The sequence below is a fragment of the Camellia sinensis genome, chromosome 2, assembly GCF_055761805.1.
Source record: "Camellia sinensis isolate YWXY chromosome 2, ASM5576180v1, whole genome shotgun sequence".
Taxonomy (NCBI): domain Eukaryota; kingdom Viridiplantae; phylum Streptophyta; class Magnoliopsida; order Ericales; family Theaceae; genus Camellia; species Camellia sinensis.
This window is the reverse complement of record NC_138962.1, coordinates 209,045,167-209,063,857: the sequence shown is the minus strand read 5'-3', so window position 1 is coordinate 209,063,857 and position 18,691 is coordinate 209,045,167. Positions and strand designations below refer to the sequence as shown.

At 36.0% G+C, this 18,691-nt stretch overlaps 1 protein-coding gene across 1 annotated transcript; it reads right to left on the bottom strand.

Moving 5' to 3' along the window:
* Positions 1-1,288: 1,288 nt before the first annotated feature.
* On the bottom strand, positions 1,289-11,418 carry LOC114279946 (putative disease resistance protein At3g14460). Its single transcript, XM_028222230.2, has 3 exons — positions 4,377-11,418; positions 3,722-3,819; positions 1,289-1,671 (listed from the first exon to the last, which is right to left on the bottom strand). Exon 1 carries the CDS (start codon positions 11,259-11,261, stop codon positions 4,422-4,424), a length of 6,840 nt encoding a protein of 2,279 aa, XP_028078031.2. The 5' UTR covers positions 11,262-11,418; the 3' UTR covers positions 1,289-1,671; positions 3,722-3,819; positions 4,377-4,421.
* Between the last annotated feature and the right edge of the window lie 7,273 nt (positions 11,419-18,691).

Genomic DNA, 18,691 nt, shown 5'->3' with positions numbered 1-18,691 from the left:
AGCCGGACGTTCGGCCGATCGTCCGCCCAGACCACTGCCCCCCTATGGGCTTGGCTGTTTTGGACTGTTGCTCTGCTGCTGTTGCAGTTGTGGGCCTTGTTTATACTTGTTTTAACATCATTTGGGCCTCTAAGAAGATAGATTACTGTGATGGAAAAACATCAATTAAATGTATTCAAATAAATCAAAAACAAAAATAGAACAATCATCAAAATCAATTATGGCTAACAGGTTATATTGATAAAAAAAAATGGTATAAGTGTTACATGAATTAAATCTTTAAAAGAAGTCAGTATAATCATATTAAAAGTGTGAGATTAATTGTATTTTTTTCAAATCTTAAGAAGGGTTGAATGTAATTTATCCTAATTATTACATAATTAATAAAAATTAATAACATCTTGTCATATAATTCAGTGACTTCAAATGCTGAGAACAGCGAGTGATATATTAGGGTAAATTACACTTTATCTTTTTATATTTGGTCACTTTTCCATTCTGGCCCTTAAAGTTTATTTTTTTTCACTTTGGTCCTTCATATTTCAAGTTTTTTTTTTTTAATTTACTTCTAAAGCTAATTTCTATTAAAAATTAGACAAAAAATGACATTTTATCAGTCATATAATATAAAAATATTTTATTATATATAATTCATATTTCTAATATAAACTTAAATTTCAATATAATAATATTTTTTTTTAATATCATGTAACAGTTATTATAACTTTTTCTGTTTAATTTTGAACAAAAATTAACTTTAAGAGTAAACTAAAAAACAACTTAAAACATAAAAGATCAAAGTGGAAAAAAATAAATTTTAAAAGCTAAAAAAAAAAATGATCAACCATAAAGGAAGCAAAATTTACCCTGATATATTAATATTCCTCATTTCCAATTACTTCTAAAGTCAGAGTACAGTTGGTAGGTTGACTGATATTGTTCCTTGATTTTATTTACTTAAGACTCCCTTTTTGTTGTTTATATTATTTATTTGTCACATGGATGAATATGAAATTATGACTTGATTTTTAAAATTATTGTTTTTATAATTGATAAGAGGAGAATAAAAAAATAAAAAAAAAATGAAAAACTGCACAACACCATGGTAAGACTCGAATCCAAGTAATCATGCTTGGCAAGAAAAGCAACTCATTTACTATACCTGTGTGTGTGTGTGTGTGTGTGTGTGTGTGTGTGTGTGTGTGTGTGTGTGTGTGTGAGAGAGAGAGAGAGAGAGAGAGAGAGAGAGAGAGAGAGAGAGATGTCTAGAAATAATTGGTGCAAAATATGGTGGGGAAAGCTGCTAAATAACTCAACTGCCAAACAATACCAAATCAAATTACATCACTCAGTTTAGCTCCTTCACTAGGTCTCCAATAACCAACCTTTCCAAAACAGGACTTTTTTTTTGTTTTTTTTTTTTCATTTCTGCACATCACAAGCAACATTTTAGAAATTGATTTGAAAGAATTGATACCATCCTTAGGAATAGAAGTATGAAACTTGAAAGGAAAAAGGCAACAACAACAACAAATGCAGCAACCATTTGACAATGATCAACCGAAACTCCGTCTGCATATTCTTTTTAACCGAAACTGCACGAAACCCTAAATATTGTTCAATTGGCATGGCACAGATGACATTTACACCTTGAACTGGCTTTGCTAAAATCTGCAAACACCACATGAGACCGAAAAGAAAAGTGTTTTAGAAGCAAACTTACGGTGAATGATGGAAACACTAAAATAAAATTCTATGCGACTGTGTCAGGGGGAAGGAAGACGCATTTTGTCTAAAAAATTATTTGCATGAGCACCCCGTAATGCAAAAACGATTCCAAGTGTAACAATTTAAATGGAGGGATTTCCCTCTTGGATGGCTTGTTTTGGAAGCCTTACAAGAGGGAGTTGCCTATAAGAAGAGGGCTCCTCTCTTGGCATTAGGGTTGGAAAAAATTGTTAGAGACGCTCTGGTTCTAGGTTTAGGGTTTTGTATCTATCCTATATCTATATCTCTCATTCTCTTGTATTGTGTGTGTTTAAGCCTTAGTTTTGTACACAAACACCTACTATTACACCTTCCCTTGGCTATTGAGGTTCTAGTTTTCAATTTCTTACAGTTTTTGACCATTTGTTTGACAACAAAGATTTGTTTTGAATTACATAAATTTAGTTGGAATTAATCCCTAGCTTAGGTTTATTAAAAAATTGACAAATAAAATATGAACAATGCTTAATATCCTTGTTTCAAAATGGTATATACATCATGTTTGCGAGGAAGAGTGAGTTCATTAGGTCAACTGTTTCCAAACACCCCTCCACCCAAAAAATAAAAAAAAATAAATGAGGAAAAAAAATGTAGATAGAGGTAAAAATAAAAATAAATAAAAAGAAGCCTAAAAGCATCATAAAACACGAAGGCTATGTTTGGTGGAGCTCTGGAAACGTGATTCTACACCTTGGTTTGAGTATTGTGTTCGGTTAGAATTTTCAAAAATTGATTCCACGCCCACTTTTAAAAACACATCTACCCGGTCATCCTCTTAGACGTCCGGCTGGTTGACCGGAATATTTTTTGTGTGTGTGTGCGCGCGCGCGCGAGCGCAATTGGCACCTATTATTTTTATATTTTAAATAAAAAATATTTTCAAATTTTAAATTTTTTTTTTATGAGTTTTCGATAGAATTTTGAGTTGTGTGTTTGGCTATGAGTTGTAAATTTTTGAATCAAACAGCTTTTCTAATTTCAAAAATTCAAAACTCTTTTCAAAACTCATAACCAAACAAATTTTCTATTTTCAAATCATAATTCCAAAACTCACAGACTCAAAATATAACTCTATTCTTAAATCATAATTCTAAAAGTCTTCCAAATACTACCGAAGTTTTTACTGTGAAATTGTAATGAAATTAAGGTATTAAAAATGGGTTTTAAGTTAAAACTTTTAACTTTTAAGGCATTGATTAATATATTATAAATAGTAGGAACAAGGTCCAAAAACCATGATAAGTCAAGGAATAGCCAAGGTACTTTTCACTCATTTTAATATTTCTTTTAACCATTTCATCATTTTCAAAGCACTTTTTGTACAAATCCCAACAATAAACAATGCTCATGGGGGCACTTATTGGCATTTGGCTTTTACAAATGGCAGAAGAGTCCTTTACGATTGGAAAAAAAAATATATATATATATATATATATAACAGAAAGAAAACAAAATGCAACCTTCTTATGTTGGTAAAAAGACTTGACTTCAACACTCCAAGGAAGCTTAAGCACTCTCTTCACTTGACATATGGAACCCACTTAACATTGCGTCTAGTTAGCATGTTTGTTGATATATTAGTTAGTCTTTCTAATATTATTGCATTAGTTTTGGTCTTTCCTTCCCCATAGCATTTCCACCAATAGTGATCATATCACACTTTAATACCATTGCGTTTACCCGTCTTCATAGCACTTTATTGAACCATATTAGTCAATTCTCTCTCAATTTCTATTCAATTAATTCTACTCTTACCATTTCACTAATATATTCATTTCATTTCGTGAACAACATCACTAATACTTTCCTATATTGATTTATGTAGTTTTTGAAGCAGAATCCATTTCAAAGGCACACCTATAAAAGAGGCCATTCTGTTCCCCCTTTAGACTGAGATAACAATAAAAGAAAGGTAAAATATTTGAGAAATAGACTAGGATATGATGATGCTTACATTGAGCAATGGAAGAGCGAAAACAGAGTAATAGAACTTCAAATAGAACCCAAAAAACCAAACTGTCATCCATAGGCACCTCTTTAGCAGAAAAGTTTCTGAAAAATGGAAAGTAATTGGGTTAGTGACAACAACCAAATGGAGACCAATCAACATATGCGACTGAAACATTAAAAATTAGCAAGGCTTAAAATCTACAGTTCTACATTTTTATTTTTTATTTTTTCAAGCTAAGAAGAACATCTTTTTGCAATTCAATATTTCATACATGCTAGCAAGGCGTGAAGTTCATTACTTATGGTGCAAACAGAGGGCCAAACTCCTGTTTGCACCTAAAATAACATAAATAAATGGAAAGAATGCAGTCTCCTCCCCTCCCAGAGTCCCACTAAAGAAAAAAGGTATTGTTGATTCATTGTGGCCGTGCACATAATCATGATTGCGTATGGGGTGTGAGTGGCAAAAAAAAAAAAAAAATGGAAGAGCAGAAGGGATTGGGTTCATTGTTTTCCTTGTAATTTCTGTGTTTGAAAAAGAAAATGTTGTTATAAGAACAACAATAACAACAAAAGCACCTACATACAACAGCAGCAGCAACAACAACAACAACAATAATAATAACAAAAATATTAAACAAAAAACAGCTTTGAGGTACCTGGTGGTTAAATTGCACATATTGTGGTGGGAATTTCATCGGAGTTTATTTATCCTCCTCCTCTGAGCCAAAGATGGATCTGCCATCTATCTCGACGCAAGGAATGAAAGCTACGAGGGGCCAATATTCGCCTGTTTCAAAGTCCTGTTTTAGTAAGGGACATTCATAGATACACAAGTGCAAAAGCGAAGGAGGCAACCCTTGTTCTGGAAAAGATGAGAGCCTAGGACAATCACCAATAAAAAGACTTTCAAGAAAGTTAAGGTTTTCAAAGCCCTTGGAAGATAGGCTCTTCAGATTTGAGAAACTCCAAATGCACAGTTTTATCAGAGAGGAAGGCAACAACATCCCATCCATTGGGAAGCTAGACACCTCAAGATATTCTTCTTGCACAATAACTGCACCTCCAATCCTGAATTCTATAAGAGAGGAGAATTTGTGAAAATTCCACTCTGACGGGGGCTTACTGGTCTTGATGTTGCTGATGCTAAGTGAAGTGAGATTGGTGAGGAAATTCCCTTTATCTATAAAGTAGGAGACAATTCCTCCTCCTGCAGGGCAACTGTTTATTGCCAGTCGTTGAAGCGAAGTGAGGGGGAACCATCCTTCCGGCAAGTATTTGAGGCTCTGACAATGCCAAATATCAACATACTCAAGAAGTGGATACTCAATTCTCGTCGCCTCCTCTACCAGCAGTTGCTCCAACTTCTCACACCACCAAATCTTAAGGTGTTTGAGCGTGGTGGGTACTCCACCTAAGTATGTGAGGGATGGACAGCCAGTAACCTGTAATGCTTCAAGATTATTATTATTACCATTCTGCATTATCCACCCAGATAGGGATTTCAGAGCCTTGCATTTATCAACCACAAGTTTTCTCAGAGTAGACGGAAACCCTGTCTCTGGAAAAGAGACAAGACTTGGACACCTTTTGATTCTCAGCTCTCCAAGAGAAGTGAAGGTGTGCAGCCCCCGTGGCAGTTTTTCTAGCTTTTCACAATTATATATTTCTAGAAACTCAAGGGTCACTATGCAAGGTATCTCCTGATGCTGCTGCTTCTGTTGTTGCCACTTGTTTTCATCATCCTTTTCTTCTTCAAACAAGGAAACAAGTTGATGACAATTTCTAATCACCAAATGTTGTAAGGCAAGGAGACGGTTTTGTAGTCCAACATCATTCTTCCACAGTGTTCTGAGTTCTTTGCACCCATAAATCTTCAATTTTTCGAGTCCCATCAACCCCTCAGTAACAAATTTCGGCAAGAATGCAAGTTTCTCTATATTCTCAAACCTCAAGGAAGTTACTGAACTAAGGTGCTTAGACATTGCATTTTCCAACATAACTTCATCAGCTACACTTGGATTGCAAAGAAAGTCGGGGATTGAAACATCTTTCATATCCAAGGAAGTAAGGGATGTGGGTTCAAGTGTGTTCCTCGCCTCAAGGAGCATTTGAAGGCTTGGAAGCAGAGCATCCCTTATAGATAGGAAGGTGAGTGACTGGAAGATGAGGCTGGAAACATCGACCAGCAATTGTGGACACTCAGTAATCGTAAGACTACTCAAACAAGGAAGATCATTGGGCAACATTCCCAAAAGTTTGGGACATTTTTGGATGGAAAGCTCACTGACGCAGGGGAATGGTTTAACTTCCTTGTTAACTCCAAAAGTGGACCAATCTACCCATTCTGGCATATTCACAAAGCTTAGTCTCTCTAGTAACGGAAAAGGCTTGGAAACACCCTGCCCATAGAACTCAAGACCCACATGCTTTATCGTACTCATTCCTTCAATATAAAGCTCATTAAGTGAGGGTAGCTGTCCAAGTGGTGGTAAGGATAAGCAATTTTGACAATTTTCTAACCTTAGGCACGCCATTTTGGAGAACAAAGGATCTCCTATCCATGTTGGAAATCTTGTACCAAAGTAGTATCTGATGTGGAGGCTTTTCAAGTTCTTCTGAGGTTGCAGCATGTCAAGTACTTCTGTTTCAACTATTTCATTCCTTAAATCATCTGAGCTCTTACTCCATTCCATTGATAACACATCCAAGTGGTGTTTTTCATTAAAGCTGGCACCCCGTGCATCGAGAGGATCCGCCAGGTTCTGCAACCCCGATATGCTAAGCGTCCCACCAAGATGAATTAGGTTCCCCAACTCACTTATTTGAGACCCAATGTTAACAATAAAGTTGGATAGTGTCCGGAGACTTGTCAGCTTACCTATTCCCAGTGGCATTTCTTCTAAGGAATCTGCATCGGTAATATCAAGATGACGTAGGCTAATTAGGTTTCCCATGTTCTTCGGAAACTTTTTCAGATATCCACATCCTCTTAACATCAGCGTCTGCAAATTGAAGAGACTCCCTAATGATTTAGGTAATCTTATAATTGGGGTGTAGGAAAGGTTAAGAAACCGCAGAAGTTTCAAATCTCCAATCGAATCTGGAACTTGATTGATACGATATCTGCTCAAGCTTAGTGCCCTTAAGCATGGCAACTTTGGCAACAAATCAAAGGCAACATTTCTTGTCAAATAACCAGAAGTTTCTTTCAAAGAAAATGGTAAGAAGGTTCGTAAATGCTTGGCTTTATGGAAGCTCTCAAACTTTTTCACCCCATCACAATAGCCCTGCACGTAGGATAAATGTCGAGTTCTATATACATTTATGTATTGCTCTTGATCGTTCAATTTATCTTCCAGTCTAAAATAATAATCTCTTGCAACTGACTGAGCCAAATCATTGATGAGGTCATGCATCACAAATTTTGAGCTTTTACCGGTTCGTGATGGTTTAAAAAAACACCTTGACAACAATTCATGGAAGTACTCACGTCCCACATCTTCCATTTGCTTCACTATTTGTTGTTGAATGAAACCCTCCGCCATCCACAACAAGACTAGCTCCTCCTCCTCAAATTCATAGCCCTTAGGTATTGTTGAGCAATATGAAAAGCAGAGCTTCAAATGTGGAGGGAGATGATTGTAACTTAATCTTAAAGCTGGGAGGATAACGTCTTCTGAATGTGGTAAATCCCATATTTTACAACGTAATACATCTAGCCATTCCTCATCTCGTCCTTTGCATCGTAAAAGGCCACCAAGTGATCTAGCAGCTAGAGGCAAACCTCCACATTTCTCCACAATATTCTTCCCAATTGATACCAAATTTGGATTTCCATCAATACTTGTATTCTCAAAGGCATGTTGTGCAAACAACGACCAACAATCTTCGTCTGATAGGATCTCGACGTCATGAAGTGGAAAAGTTCCCATCACTGCTGCAACGTCTCTGTTACGTGTTGTCACCACGACTTTACTCCCTTGGGCTCCACTATTGAAAAGGCTCTTCAAAATATTCCAATCACTGTATTTTTTGTTCCAGACATCATCTAAAACAATTAAGAACCTCCTTCCAGCCAAAGCCTGCTTTAGTTGAACTTGAGCTTGATCCAAGTTATTAAAAATAAATAATCTAGAAGTCACACACTCAAGAATGCATGTTGTTATTCTCATAATGTCGAAGTCATCTGACACACAAACCCAGGCTTTTAGATTGAAATGCTCGTTCACGGTTTCATGGTTGTATACCATCTGAGCAAGGGTGGTCTTGCCAATCCCACCCATACCCACAATGGGAATTACGCCAACATTGTTTTGACTAGATTCATCCCCCCCTAGGAGCAACTCAATTATCTTTCTTTGATCCTTTTCTCTGCCATAAATACGAGGTCCATGTAATAAAGATGTAGACGCTGGTCTTTGCCAAATATGAACAGATGTGGTTCCAACAATCTTTTCTGAATTGAGTTCCGAGCGTTGTTGAGAACGATTGTGTAATATGGTAGTGATCTCCTCTATTTCGACAACACTTTGGAGATGATGGTAACTTTCTTCGTATGATAAATCCCATATTTTACTATGCAAGACATCTACCCACTCCTCATCTCGCACTTTGCACCTCAAAAGACCACCGAGTGTTGTAGCAGCCAGAGGCAAACCTTTACATTTCTCCACAATTTTCTTACCAATTGATTCCAAATTTGGATTTGCATCAATACTTGTAATCTCAAAGGCATGTTGTGCAAACAACGACCAACAATCTTCGTCTGATAGGACCTCAATGTCATGAAGTTCAACAGTTGCCATCATTCTTGCAATGTCTCTGTTACGTGTTGTCACCACAACTTTACTCCCTTGGGCTCCACTATTGAAAGGGCTCTTCAAAATATTCCAATCACTGTATTTTTTGTTGCAGACATCGTCTAAAACAATCAAGAACCTCCTTCCAGCCAAAGCCTGCTTTAGTTGAACTTGAGCTTGATCCAAGTTATTAAAACTATGTGTTTGGGAAGTCACATACTCAAGAATTTCTTTTGTTATTCTCATAATGTCGAAATCATTTGACACACAAATCCAGGCTTTTCGATTGAAATGCTCATTCATGGTTTCATGGTTGTATACCATCTGAGCAAGGGTGGTCTTGCCAATCCCACCCATACCCACAATGGGAATTACACCAACGTTGTTTTGACTAGATTCATCCCCCCCTAGGAGCAACTCAATTATCTTTCTTTGATCCTTTTCTCTGCCATAAATACGAGGTCCATGTAATAAAGATGTAGACGGTGGTCTTTGCCAAATCTGAACAGATGTGGTTCCAACAATCTTTTCTGAATTGAGTTCCGAGTGTTGTTGAGAACGATTGTGTAATATGGTAGTGATCTGCTCTATTTCGACAACACTTTGGAGATGATGGTAACTTTCTTCGTGTGATAAATCCCATATTTTACTATGCAAGACATCTACCCATTCCTCATCTCGCACTCTGCACCTCAAAAGACCACCGAGTGTAGTAGCAGCCAGAGGCAAACCTTTACATTTCTCCACAATTTTCTTACCAATTAATTCCAAATTTGGATTTCCATCAATACTTGTATTCTCAAAGGCATGTTGTGCAAACAACGACCAACAATCTTCGTCTGATAGGACCTCAATGTCATGAAGTTCAACAGTTGCCATCATTCTTGCAACGTCTCTGTTACATGTTGTCACCACGACTGTACTTCCTTGGGCTCCACTATTGAAAGGGCTCTTCAAAATATTCCAATCACTGTATTTTTTGTTCCAGACATCGTCTAAAACAATTAAGAACCTCCTTCCAGCCAAAGCCTTCTGTAGTTGAACTTGAGCTTGATCCAAGCCATAAAAACTACACGGTTGGGAAGTCACTGACTCGAGAATTGCTTTTGTTAGTCTCATAATGTCGAAGTCATCTGACACACAAACCCAGGCTTTTAGATGGAAATGCTTGTCCACGGTTTCATGGTTGTATACCATCCGAGCAACGGTGGTCTTGCCGATCCCATCCATACCCACAATGGCAATTACACCAACGTTGATATGACTTGATTCATCCTCCCTTACGAGCAGCTCAATTATCTTTCTTTGATCATGTTTTCGGCCATAGATGCGAGGTACATCAATTAAAGATGTAGACTCTCGTTTTTGCCCAATCTGAACAGATGTGGTGCCAACAATCTTTTTTGAATTGAGTTTCAAGTGTTGCTGAGAACGATTGTGTAATATGGTAGTGATCTCCTCTATTTCGACAACATTTTGGAGATGATTGTAACGTTCTTCGTGTGATAAATCCCATATTTTACTACGCAAGACATCTACCCATTCCTCATCTCGCACTTTGCACCTCAAAAGACCACCGAGTGTTGTAGCAGCCAGAGGCAAACCTATACATTTCTCCACAATTCTCTTACCAATTAATTCCAAACTTTGATTTGCATCAATACTTGTATTCTCAAAGGCATGTTGTGCAAACAACGACCAACAATCTTCGTCTGATAGGACCTCAATGACATGAAGTTCAACAGTTGCCATCATACTTGCAACGTCTCTGTTACATGTTGTCACCAGGACTTTACTCCCTTCGGCTCCACTATTGAAAAGTCTCTTCAAATTACTCCAATCACTGTATTTTGGGTTGCAAACATCGTCTAAAACAATTAAGAACCTCCTTCCAACCAAAGCCTCCCGTAGTTGAACTTGAGCTCGATCCAAGTCATGAAAACTACGCGGTTGGGAAGTCACTGACTCGAGAATTGCTTTTGTTAGTCTCATAATGTCGAAGTCATCTGACACACAAACCCAGGCTTTTAGATGGAAATGCTTGTCCACAGTTTCATGGTTGTATACCATCCGAGCAACGGTGGTCTTGCCGATCCCATCCATACCCACAATGGCAATTACACCAACGTTGATATGACTTGATTCATCCTCCCTTACGAGCAGATCAATTATCTTACCCCGATCATGTTCTCGGCCATAAAGGCGAGGTTCATCAAATAAAGACGTAGACTCTGGTCTTTGCCAAGTCTTAGTCGAAGGTGTACGGGTGGTTCCAATAATCTTACCCAAATTAAGTTTCGAACATTGTTCAAAAATATTGCCTAATCTGGTATTGATCTCCTCAATTTTGGACCTCATTTGGAAATTCAACACGACAGAAGTTGGCTTGAAATTGGTACAACAAGTGGGGATGAAGTTCCATACCTTGCTCGAACTAGCTTGGGGGGTTGGATCTTCCATCAGTTTCTGGCGCAAAGCTTCGGTGGCAAACTCCTCCACGACATCATCCAAATCATATGCCAAATCATGGAGATCCTCGAGCCAATGGTTCACGGCTCGATCGGTCAGTTGCTTCTCCTCCGCGTCGATCAGAACCGCTTGAATTTTGGACAGCATATTGCTCCAATTACTCAGCCGGGTATGAATGCCCTGATAGCGAGCAAATTTCAAAAACTCTCCGGAGGCCATCTTCTCTAACAGCACTGTGAGGAATGCAGCGATAAACACTTCTACGATAGCCATTGCAGAAGGGAAGGGAAGGGAAAGGAAGGGAAAACCCAAATCAGAAGCGAAGCAAAGCAAAGAGAAGAGATCGTTGACTAAAGAGATTCACAGGGCGAAAGAAAGAAGCAATTGGTGAGAAAAAACACAAAAGGTGTGGGCCCTTATGACTGAAATTAAAATGAAAAATGTTTGGCATTAGTTCTCTCACTAATTAGGTGGTAGTAGGTCTTGTCATTAATGATGTGATATTTTGATTTTGAAATTGTATATTTTTTTTTATTACTTTTTTAATAGATTAGTGCTATTAGTGATGATGTTTTTAGTGGGATGAATCATTGGTGAATTAAAATTTAGGGGAATTAAATACCAGTGGAGTAGAATTACAAAATGGAAACGAGCTCGAATCCTCGAATGTCAAAACGAAGTCCTTTTGGTATTTTTTTTTTCTTCTCTCATTTAGGCCTAGTTTAGAAAGATTAAATAAGTGTACTTTTTAACTTTTTATGAAATATGGATTGAATTTGGATTGAGTTTGAAGTGATGTGTTAGAGAGGTGATGTGACTTAAATAAGATGATATGACTTAAATAGGATAGTGACTTTTTGATTTTTTGTCTTTTTTAAATCATGCCAAACTTGACCTTATATGTGAGTTCAGAGGGAGGGCAAGAGAGAGAGGGAGAGGGAGAAAGAGAGAGGAGGAGAGAAGAGAGACGGAAACAGAGAGAGAGGCAACGGTGATGAAGGGTGCGACGGTGAACGGTTATAGAGGGTGCGACGGCGACGTGATGGAGGGTGCGACGGTGGACGGTGATAGAGGGTGGGTGTGACGGTGACCGACCAGATCTGATGGAGCACCACCAAAATCTTAATATTTCTCTCCTTTTTTTTTTTTTTGGCTCTGTGTTGATGATGGTGATGTTGTTGTTGATTCTCTGTGTTGATGATGGTGATGTTGTTGTTGATTTTTTTTTTCCAGATCTGATAGATCTTCTTCTTATTCTTCTTATTCTCCTCTACCTCTTCTTCTTCAGACAAACAAGGAAGAAAAAAAAAAAAAGAAAAAAAAAAAATCGCAAAACGACGTCGTTTTGGGATTTCGGGCGATTCGAGCCGTTGATAATTCGCGTAGTGGAGTTGTTACAAAATTATTTGCACATTATATATTTCAGTGGTGATTCATCCCACTAATTTTTGGACCACTAATAGCTCTAATGAGCTTAAAAAAAAAAAAAAAAAAACTCAAACCAAAGCATCACATCACTTTGGTGGGGGCCACTGTGCCACATCATTAGTGATACTTTAGAGCTCCCAATTTAGTACTCTAAAACATTATTCTATATATTTTTACAATTTTTTTTTCTCTATTCACTTTTTGTAATTTTTCCTAAAATTTACATTATAGGATAGAAAAATCAATAAAGAATCAAGTTGCCTTTTTCCTAATATTTACGTGATAGGATAGAGAAATCAATAATTGATTCTTTCTTCTCCATGATCCAATTTGCCTTCCAACACATCTCAAGGGGATGTTTGGGAAGCCAATTTTAGGCTTTTTTTTAAGTTAAAATTCATAAAAAGATAAAATAAATTAAAATAGTTAATAAAATAAAATGTCATATTAAACATATAATCATTTTACTTTTTTTCTCATAAATATTCTATCCAATTATAAAAAAATTTAATTATTTCTCAAACACAAATATTTTGGTCTATTAAAATAGTCAAAAACTTAAAATAACCAAATTCGCCATTTAACAAGTGTTTGAAAAATTAAAATTTATTTTAGTCTATATGCAACTCATATTTATGATTTTTGTATTTTTTTTATTATATCTTATTAGAATGTTGGTTATCATTCAGTTTGACATTAATTAGGATTTGAAAGTATCTTGATTTTGAAAAATGACGTCTAATTTATCACTTCTAAAAATCACTCTTAATGACATATTTAAAAAATGTCAAATTTTGATTTATCAAACATTACATCATGTAAGGTCTAATCTCAATATCATATCATTATAAGCGATTTAGAGATAATAAATCAGGAAGATGTAGCATTATTGTTTAGTTATATTATAACTTTTTTTTAGTTAGGACTCCCCCTAAGATTAAGAATGTGTATCATAACATTACCCTCAACAAATAAAAAAAAATACTAATTGGAAGTGTCTTAAGAAATATTCCCGATTGTTTTTTAAAAATTAATTTAGTAAAAAATTAAATATACTTATCATTTTTATATAATTTTATATTTTTGAAAATATTTTTTAATGATTATTTTTGTCAAAATAATAATTATTTTTTCAAAAAAATTGTAGAAAATAGTTTTAAAAAAACCAAACCAAGCATGGTTTTGTTAGTTGAAAGGTTTTTTTAAATTTTTTAACAAGTGCAAGACGAAGTTATATTTATGCTATGTTTGATTGGGGGATTTGGAGAGAGATTTGGAAAGAGAAATGGAAAAGGTAGGTAAAATGTGAATAAATCATGCCTATATTTCACATAGTTTCATACACTTTTTCCCTTTCCCTTCCCAAATCCCTCCCCAAATCCCTCAACCAAACACACTGTTAGAGAAGTGTTAAATCAAAATCATGCGATAAAATTCACACCAATGTGTTTCATTGGTGATCCGATCATTGTTTGGGTTAAAAATAATATATGTCTATCTTGGCAAATTGTGTAAATCTTAGTGCAACGTATGCAAATCGGGTAAATCTTCGTGCAACGTATGAATCTAATCATGATGTCTTATAACAATTAACTTAACATGTCGTAATTTAATTTTTTTTTATATTAATTCCTAATATTTACATGACGACATGCATAATATAATCACAATAATTAATAATCACACTATCTATTTCAATTTATTTTAATGAATTAAACACTTATCTCAGAAGAAGGGTTAAACTATGATTCAAAATAAATAAGAGCAACTCCCATGAAATTGTTATAATGTTTGCTATTACTAAATCGTATCAACTTTACTATAAAAAATATATAAAAAAATCTATCACATGTCAAAATATGGCATTACTAAAATATGATACTGTCATAATTAGGAGTGTTTCCAAATTTTACTCTTTTTTTCTTTTTTTTTTCTCCAATCCAATTTGAATAAAATTTTGATTAAAAACTTGATTTGGTATTGATCACTCAAATATTTATTTAATTTTCTTTTATTTATATATAAAACTAGACTCATACGATGTGAGGTTAATTTTTTTTAAATAATATTTTATAAAATTTAGTTAAATTATTTGTCTTATATAAATTATTTTTAATAATATATGACGATGTATGTGTTAAAAAAAAATATAATTTTATTATGATATAAAAATATAACATAAATAAATTTAATGATTTTTGTTGAAATATTTTTGAATTTATCTATATGCACATATGTATACAATTATTTTAAAAATATTTTGTGAAATATGCAGTGCAATCTTTGTGTAAATGTGTATTTTATATGACATTTTTGTACTAAATTATAACATAGTAAAATAAATACTCTTTAATATTAGAAATAATTATTAAATAGAGAAAAATAGTAATTTAAAATTAATGAGTGATTCTAATTATTTATTATGATAATCTTAGCGCCATCGTTCTATAAAAATGTTAGTTAAATAAATATATATAATAATTTTAGTTAAATTATTTATGTATATTTTGATAATCTTAGTCCTATCATGCTATAACAGTGTGATTTAAATAAATATAGACAATAATTTCACATGATATTAAATTTTAACAGAATTTTGATATTAGAAATAATAGGTAAATTTTGAGAAAATTAGTCTAAGGTCCCTCTCCGACTTTTAGTAATAGGAGAGGTCCACAATAATTTTTTTTATAGTCTAAGATTCCTCACCCACACCCATATATAACACCCCTCTCTCATCTCTCTCTTCAAGATCCAACTTTGAGCAGCTCCAAGATCCAACTCTCTCATCTCTCTTCGCACACCAAAAACCCCTTTCTCATTCTCACCAAAAATTGGTGTCTAAAACCCTAGTTCGGACCGAAGCCCCTCTGATGAACCGATTGCTGAATCTATTGCTTCAGCAACAGTAGAAGAACATGAGCTCAAACCATCTGATTGCATCGATGATTTTCCCATCTTCTCTCTCCAAGTTCCAGATCTCTCTCAATTTCCCCACTGCGACTTTGATCCCTTCAAAAGACTTTCTTCCGATGGATTTCTCTACCCCTCCGGCCTTCCCTGTCTTCGAGTCTTCTTTTCCAATAGTACTATCTCTCTTTATAAATTTTTTTTTGGTGGATTGTTTGTCTGTATTACAAATTACAATATCAAAGATTCAAATTGTGTTGTTAAAACAAGCGAAAAAGAGTGTAATTTGACATTTGTGAGCTCTATAGTTGTAGAATCTAATTATTTCTTGGCATGAATGCAATGATCAATGTTACTAAAGCGTTTATAGCAACCCTGGTTTTTCCCGTCATTTATTTTGTTCCGGACTTGGGTTTCGTCATGGTTGTTGTTGTTTATATCTTGTTTCCATCCTTCAATTCTTTGTATTTGAGTTTTGGGATGCGTTGGGCAGGTTTGAAACAGGTTAGTTGTGATTAGAAACAAATGGTTGCTGCCCAGATTTTTGTGTCTTCGCTCGAGCGAGGCTTTTGTCGCTCGAGCGAGCTTTGGGTTTTAGTTCCTTTGCTCGAGTCAGGGTTCCTTCGCTCGAGCGAGATTTGAGTGGTGTGTCTCTTCGCTCGAGTGAGCACTCTTGCGCTTGAGCGTGAGTCTACGTCTCCTTTTGACCTGAAGGTTGTATTTCTTGGCTCAAGCGAGCTTTCCTTCGCTCGAGCGAGCGAGCTATATGTTTTGGGTTTCTTTGCTCGAGCGAGGACTCCTGCGCTCAAACGTGCTTTTGGGTTGCGGACCTGAAGCTTCGCATTGTTCGCTCGAGCGACGCTTCTTGCGCTCGAGCGAGGTCCTTTTGTATTTGGTCGCTCGAGCGACAACTTCTTCGCTTGAGCGAGCCTCGAGTATATCAGATTGCAGCAGCGTGATGCTTCATCACTTTTGCATCTCTTTTTTACCTCAAACCCTAATTTTGACCCCCTCTCTCTCTGCACTCTCTCTCTAGAAATACACTTGGTTCTTGGGTGTGTCTACTCTAGTCCCTTTGTAAAAAGTGTGAAGCTTTGTGTGGGCTACGTTTTGATCCGAAAATTCTTAGATTTGGAGCATCTTGGGTTTTCTGCATCTTCTCCACTGAGTATCTTTTTTTGAGGTAGGGATACTCTACTTCTTCTTATGAGTTTTGACATGGATTTTAGTCATTTTGTGTAAATGGTGGATTATGGAAATTTTGGAAAAGTTCGGGTTGGTTTTGAAACTATAAAAAAGGGGGTTTTCAATTGTTGAGCTCCATGTACATGTGAGACCTTGAAAAATGGGATTAGTAGTGTAAAATTGAGGAAATTGAGCCTTAGGGCTATAGTGGAGAAAAGAGGGCTAATGTCCTAATTAATGTGATAAATTAATTTGTATAATTAATTTGGGAAAATATGGAAATGTGAAATTGAGTTGAAAATCTGAAATTGGATGGAATTGTGATTGAATGGTGTAATTGGATTAATTAATCACTCACCTATGAAAATGTTGATAATTTATCTATTTGATAATTTTATTATCTGTTTAGAGATAAATGCTTTGGGCTATCGGTGGAGGATAGTCTTGATTGTTATAGACACTGTATGTTGATTAGGGAAAACTGAAACTAGTCACCTGGAATATGTCATTGAATATGACAGTTGGAAAAACACATTGAATATGTGTTTTGATTGATCATTGTATATGATGATGTGTTTAAATACATTGCATATGTATGTTATTTAGGAGGAGATAGGGGATGTACTCTAGTGTTTGGGAAGAGATAGGGGATGGACTCCATTGATAATTAAGCTGGCCGGAGTGTCCATGGTGAAAGTCCTGAAACTTTTTATACTTCTGAAGGATGTTGATGATTGAAGTGCTGTTAATATGAGTTGTAGTCTCATTTTGAATTGTTAATGAATTGAAGTGTTGTTTTCTTATGAGATGTAGACTCATTTGAATTACTAGAATAAACGAACCATGTTAATGAAATGAATTGGAAATACAAATGGAATATAGTTGAATGATAAATATCATTGTTGGTGGGTTATAATAAAAATGGTGTATATCGATGTATGTGTTAAACATTTATCAAATGCTAATGTTTTAGTCATCTCTCATATTTGGTTTAACATATCTCTACTGGGCTTTGGCTCACCCTATATAGGACATCATTTTCAGGTACATGTGATATGCCGCCTCCAAGGTCTTAGCTTGGGAGGTTTTGAGAGTTGACGACTCTTTTGGTTGTTTTGTTATTTTTGGTGTTACATGTAAATTCAAGCCAATGGCTTAATATGTAAAGAGTTAGGACTCTCTTATGTTGTAACCAAGTGTTAGCTTGGAAAGTTGTGGCCCGTAGGGCATTTACTTTTGTTGTCAACATGTAATACTTTGTACTGAATACTATGATAAATGAAAGTATGTTTTATTCTCTTATGTATATGGATGTCATGAATGACTAGTTTATATGTATTATTTGAGGGCGTTACAACTTGGTATCAGAGCGTATCGGGTTTGAATACTTTGGGTATGTGGGAAGTGGTTAGTACCACAGTGGATTTGTCTCGCTTGTTAGAGACTTAAGTGTAATGTTATATGCTTATGTGATAACATGTTTATGTGACTATGTGAGTATGGGATTTAGTTTCTAGGATGTTGATTGGATCCTTGGGTTTCTGGGAGTCCTGTTGGAAAGGCACTTGATCATTGCCGTTTCTCACTGGAACTCTAGCAATGCCACAGGACGATCATTATCTGAAAATAAAATTCGTAAGTGCTTATGTGATTATGTGGAGTGAATTACAGATGTCCATCGTATTAGGACGCGAGTGAATAGTTTTGGCACATTTGTGAATGTGCTAATGTTCTTGTTACCTTTATTAGGATGTCGGGACGAGGATGTGGTGGTAGGCGTGGTAGGCCTAGGAGGCAGGAGATGCCTATACCGGATGATATTCTGGCGCAGGATGAGGGTGTTGGTCAGGCCAACATGGCCGAGCCAGTAGGTCAGCAAGCCATGTGTGTTTTGGCCCGTGAAATGACAGGAGTGTTGAGGGAGTTTATGGGCATTCTCAGAGCTGAGAATCAAGCCCAGGCCCATGTAGCTGAGGCAGGGCCTTCTTTTTTGAAGAGGGAGTTTTTTCGGTCGAATCTGGACGAGTTTTTGGGTGATTCAAAGGAGCCACTGAAGGCTGATGAGTGGCTTGAGCAGATGACGAAGACGTTTGAGATGCTTGGCGTCGAAGACGGAGGGTTGCGAGTGACCTTGGCGTCCTTCCAGCTAAAGGGAGACGCGGGTCAGTGGTGGAAGTTTG

Excerpts from the sequence above, each read along its gene's own strand:
- LOC114279946 (XM_028222230.2), bottom strand. The coding sequence starts at position 11,261 with ATGGCTATCGTAGAAGTGTTTATCGCTGCATTCCTCACAGTGCTGTTA.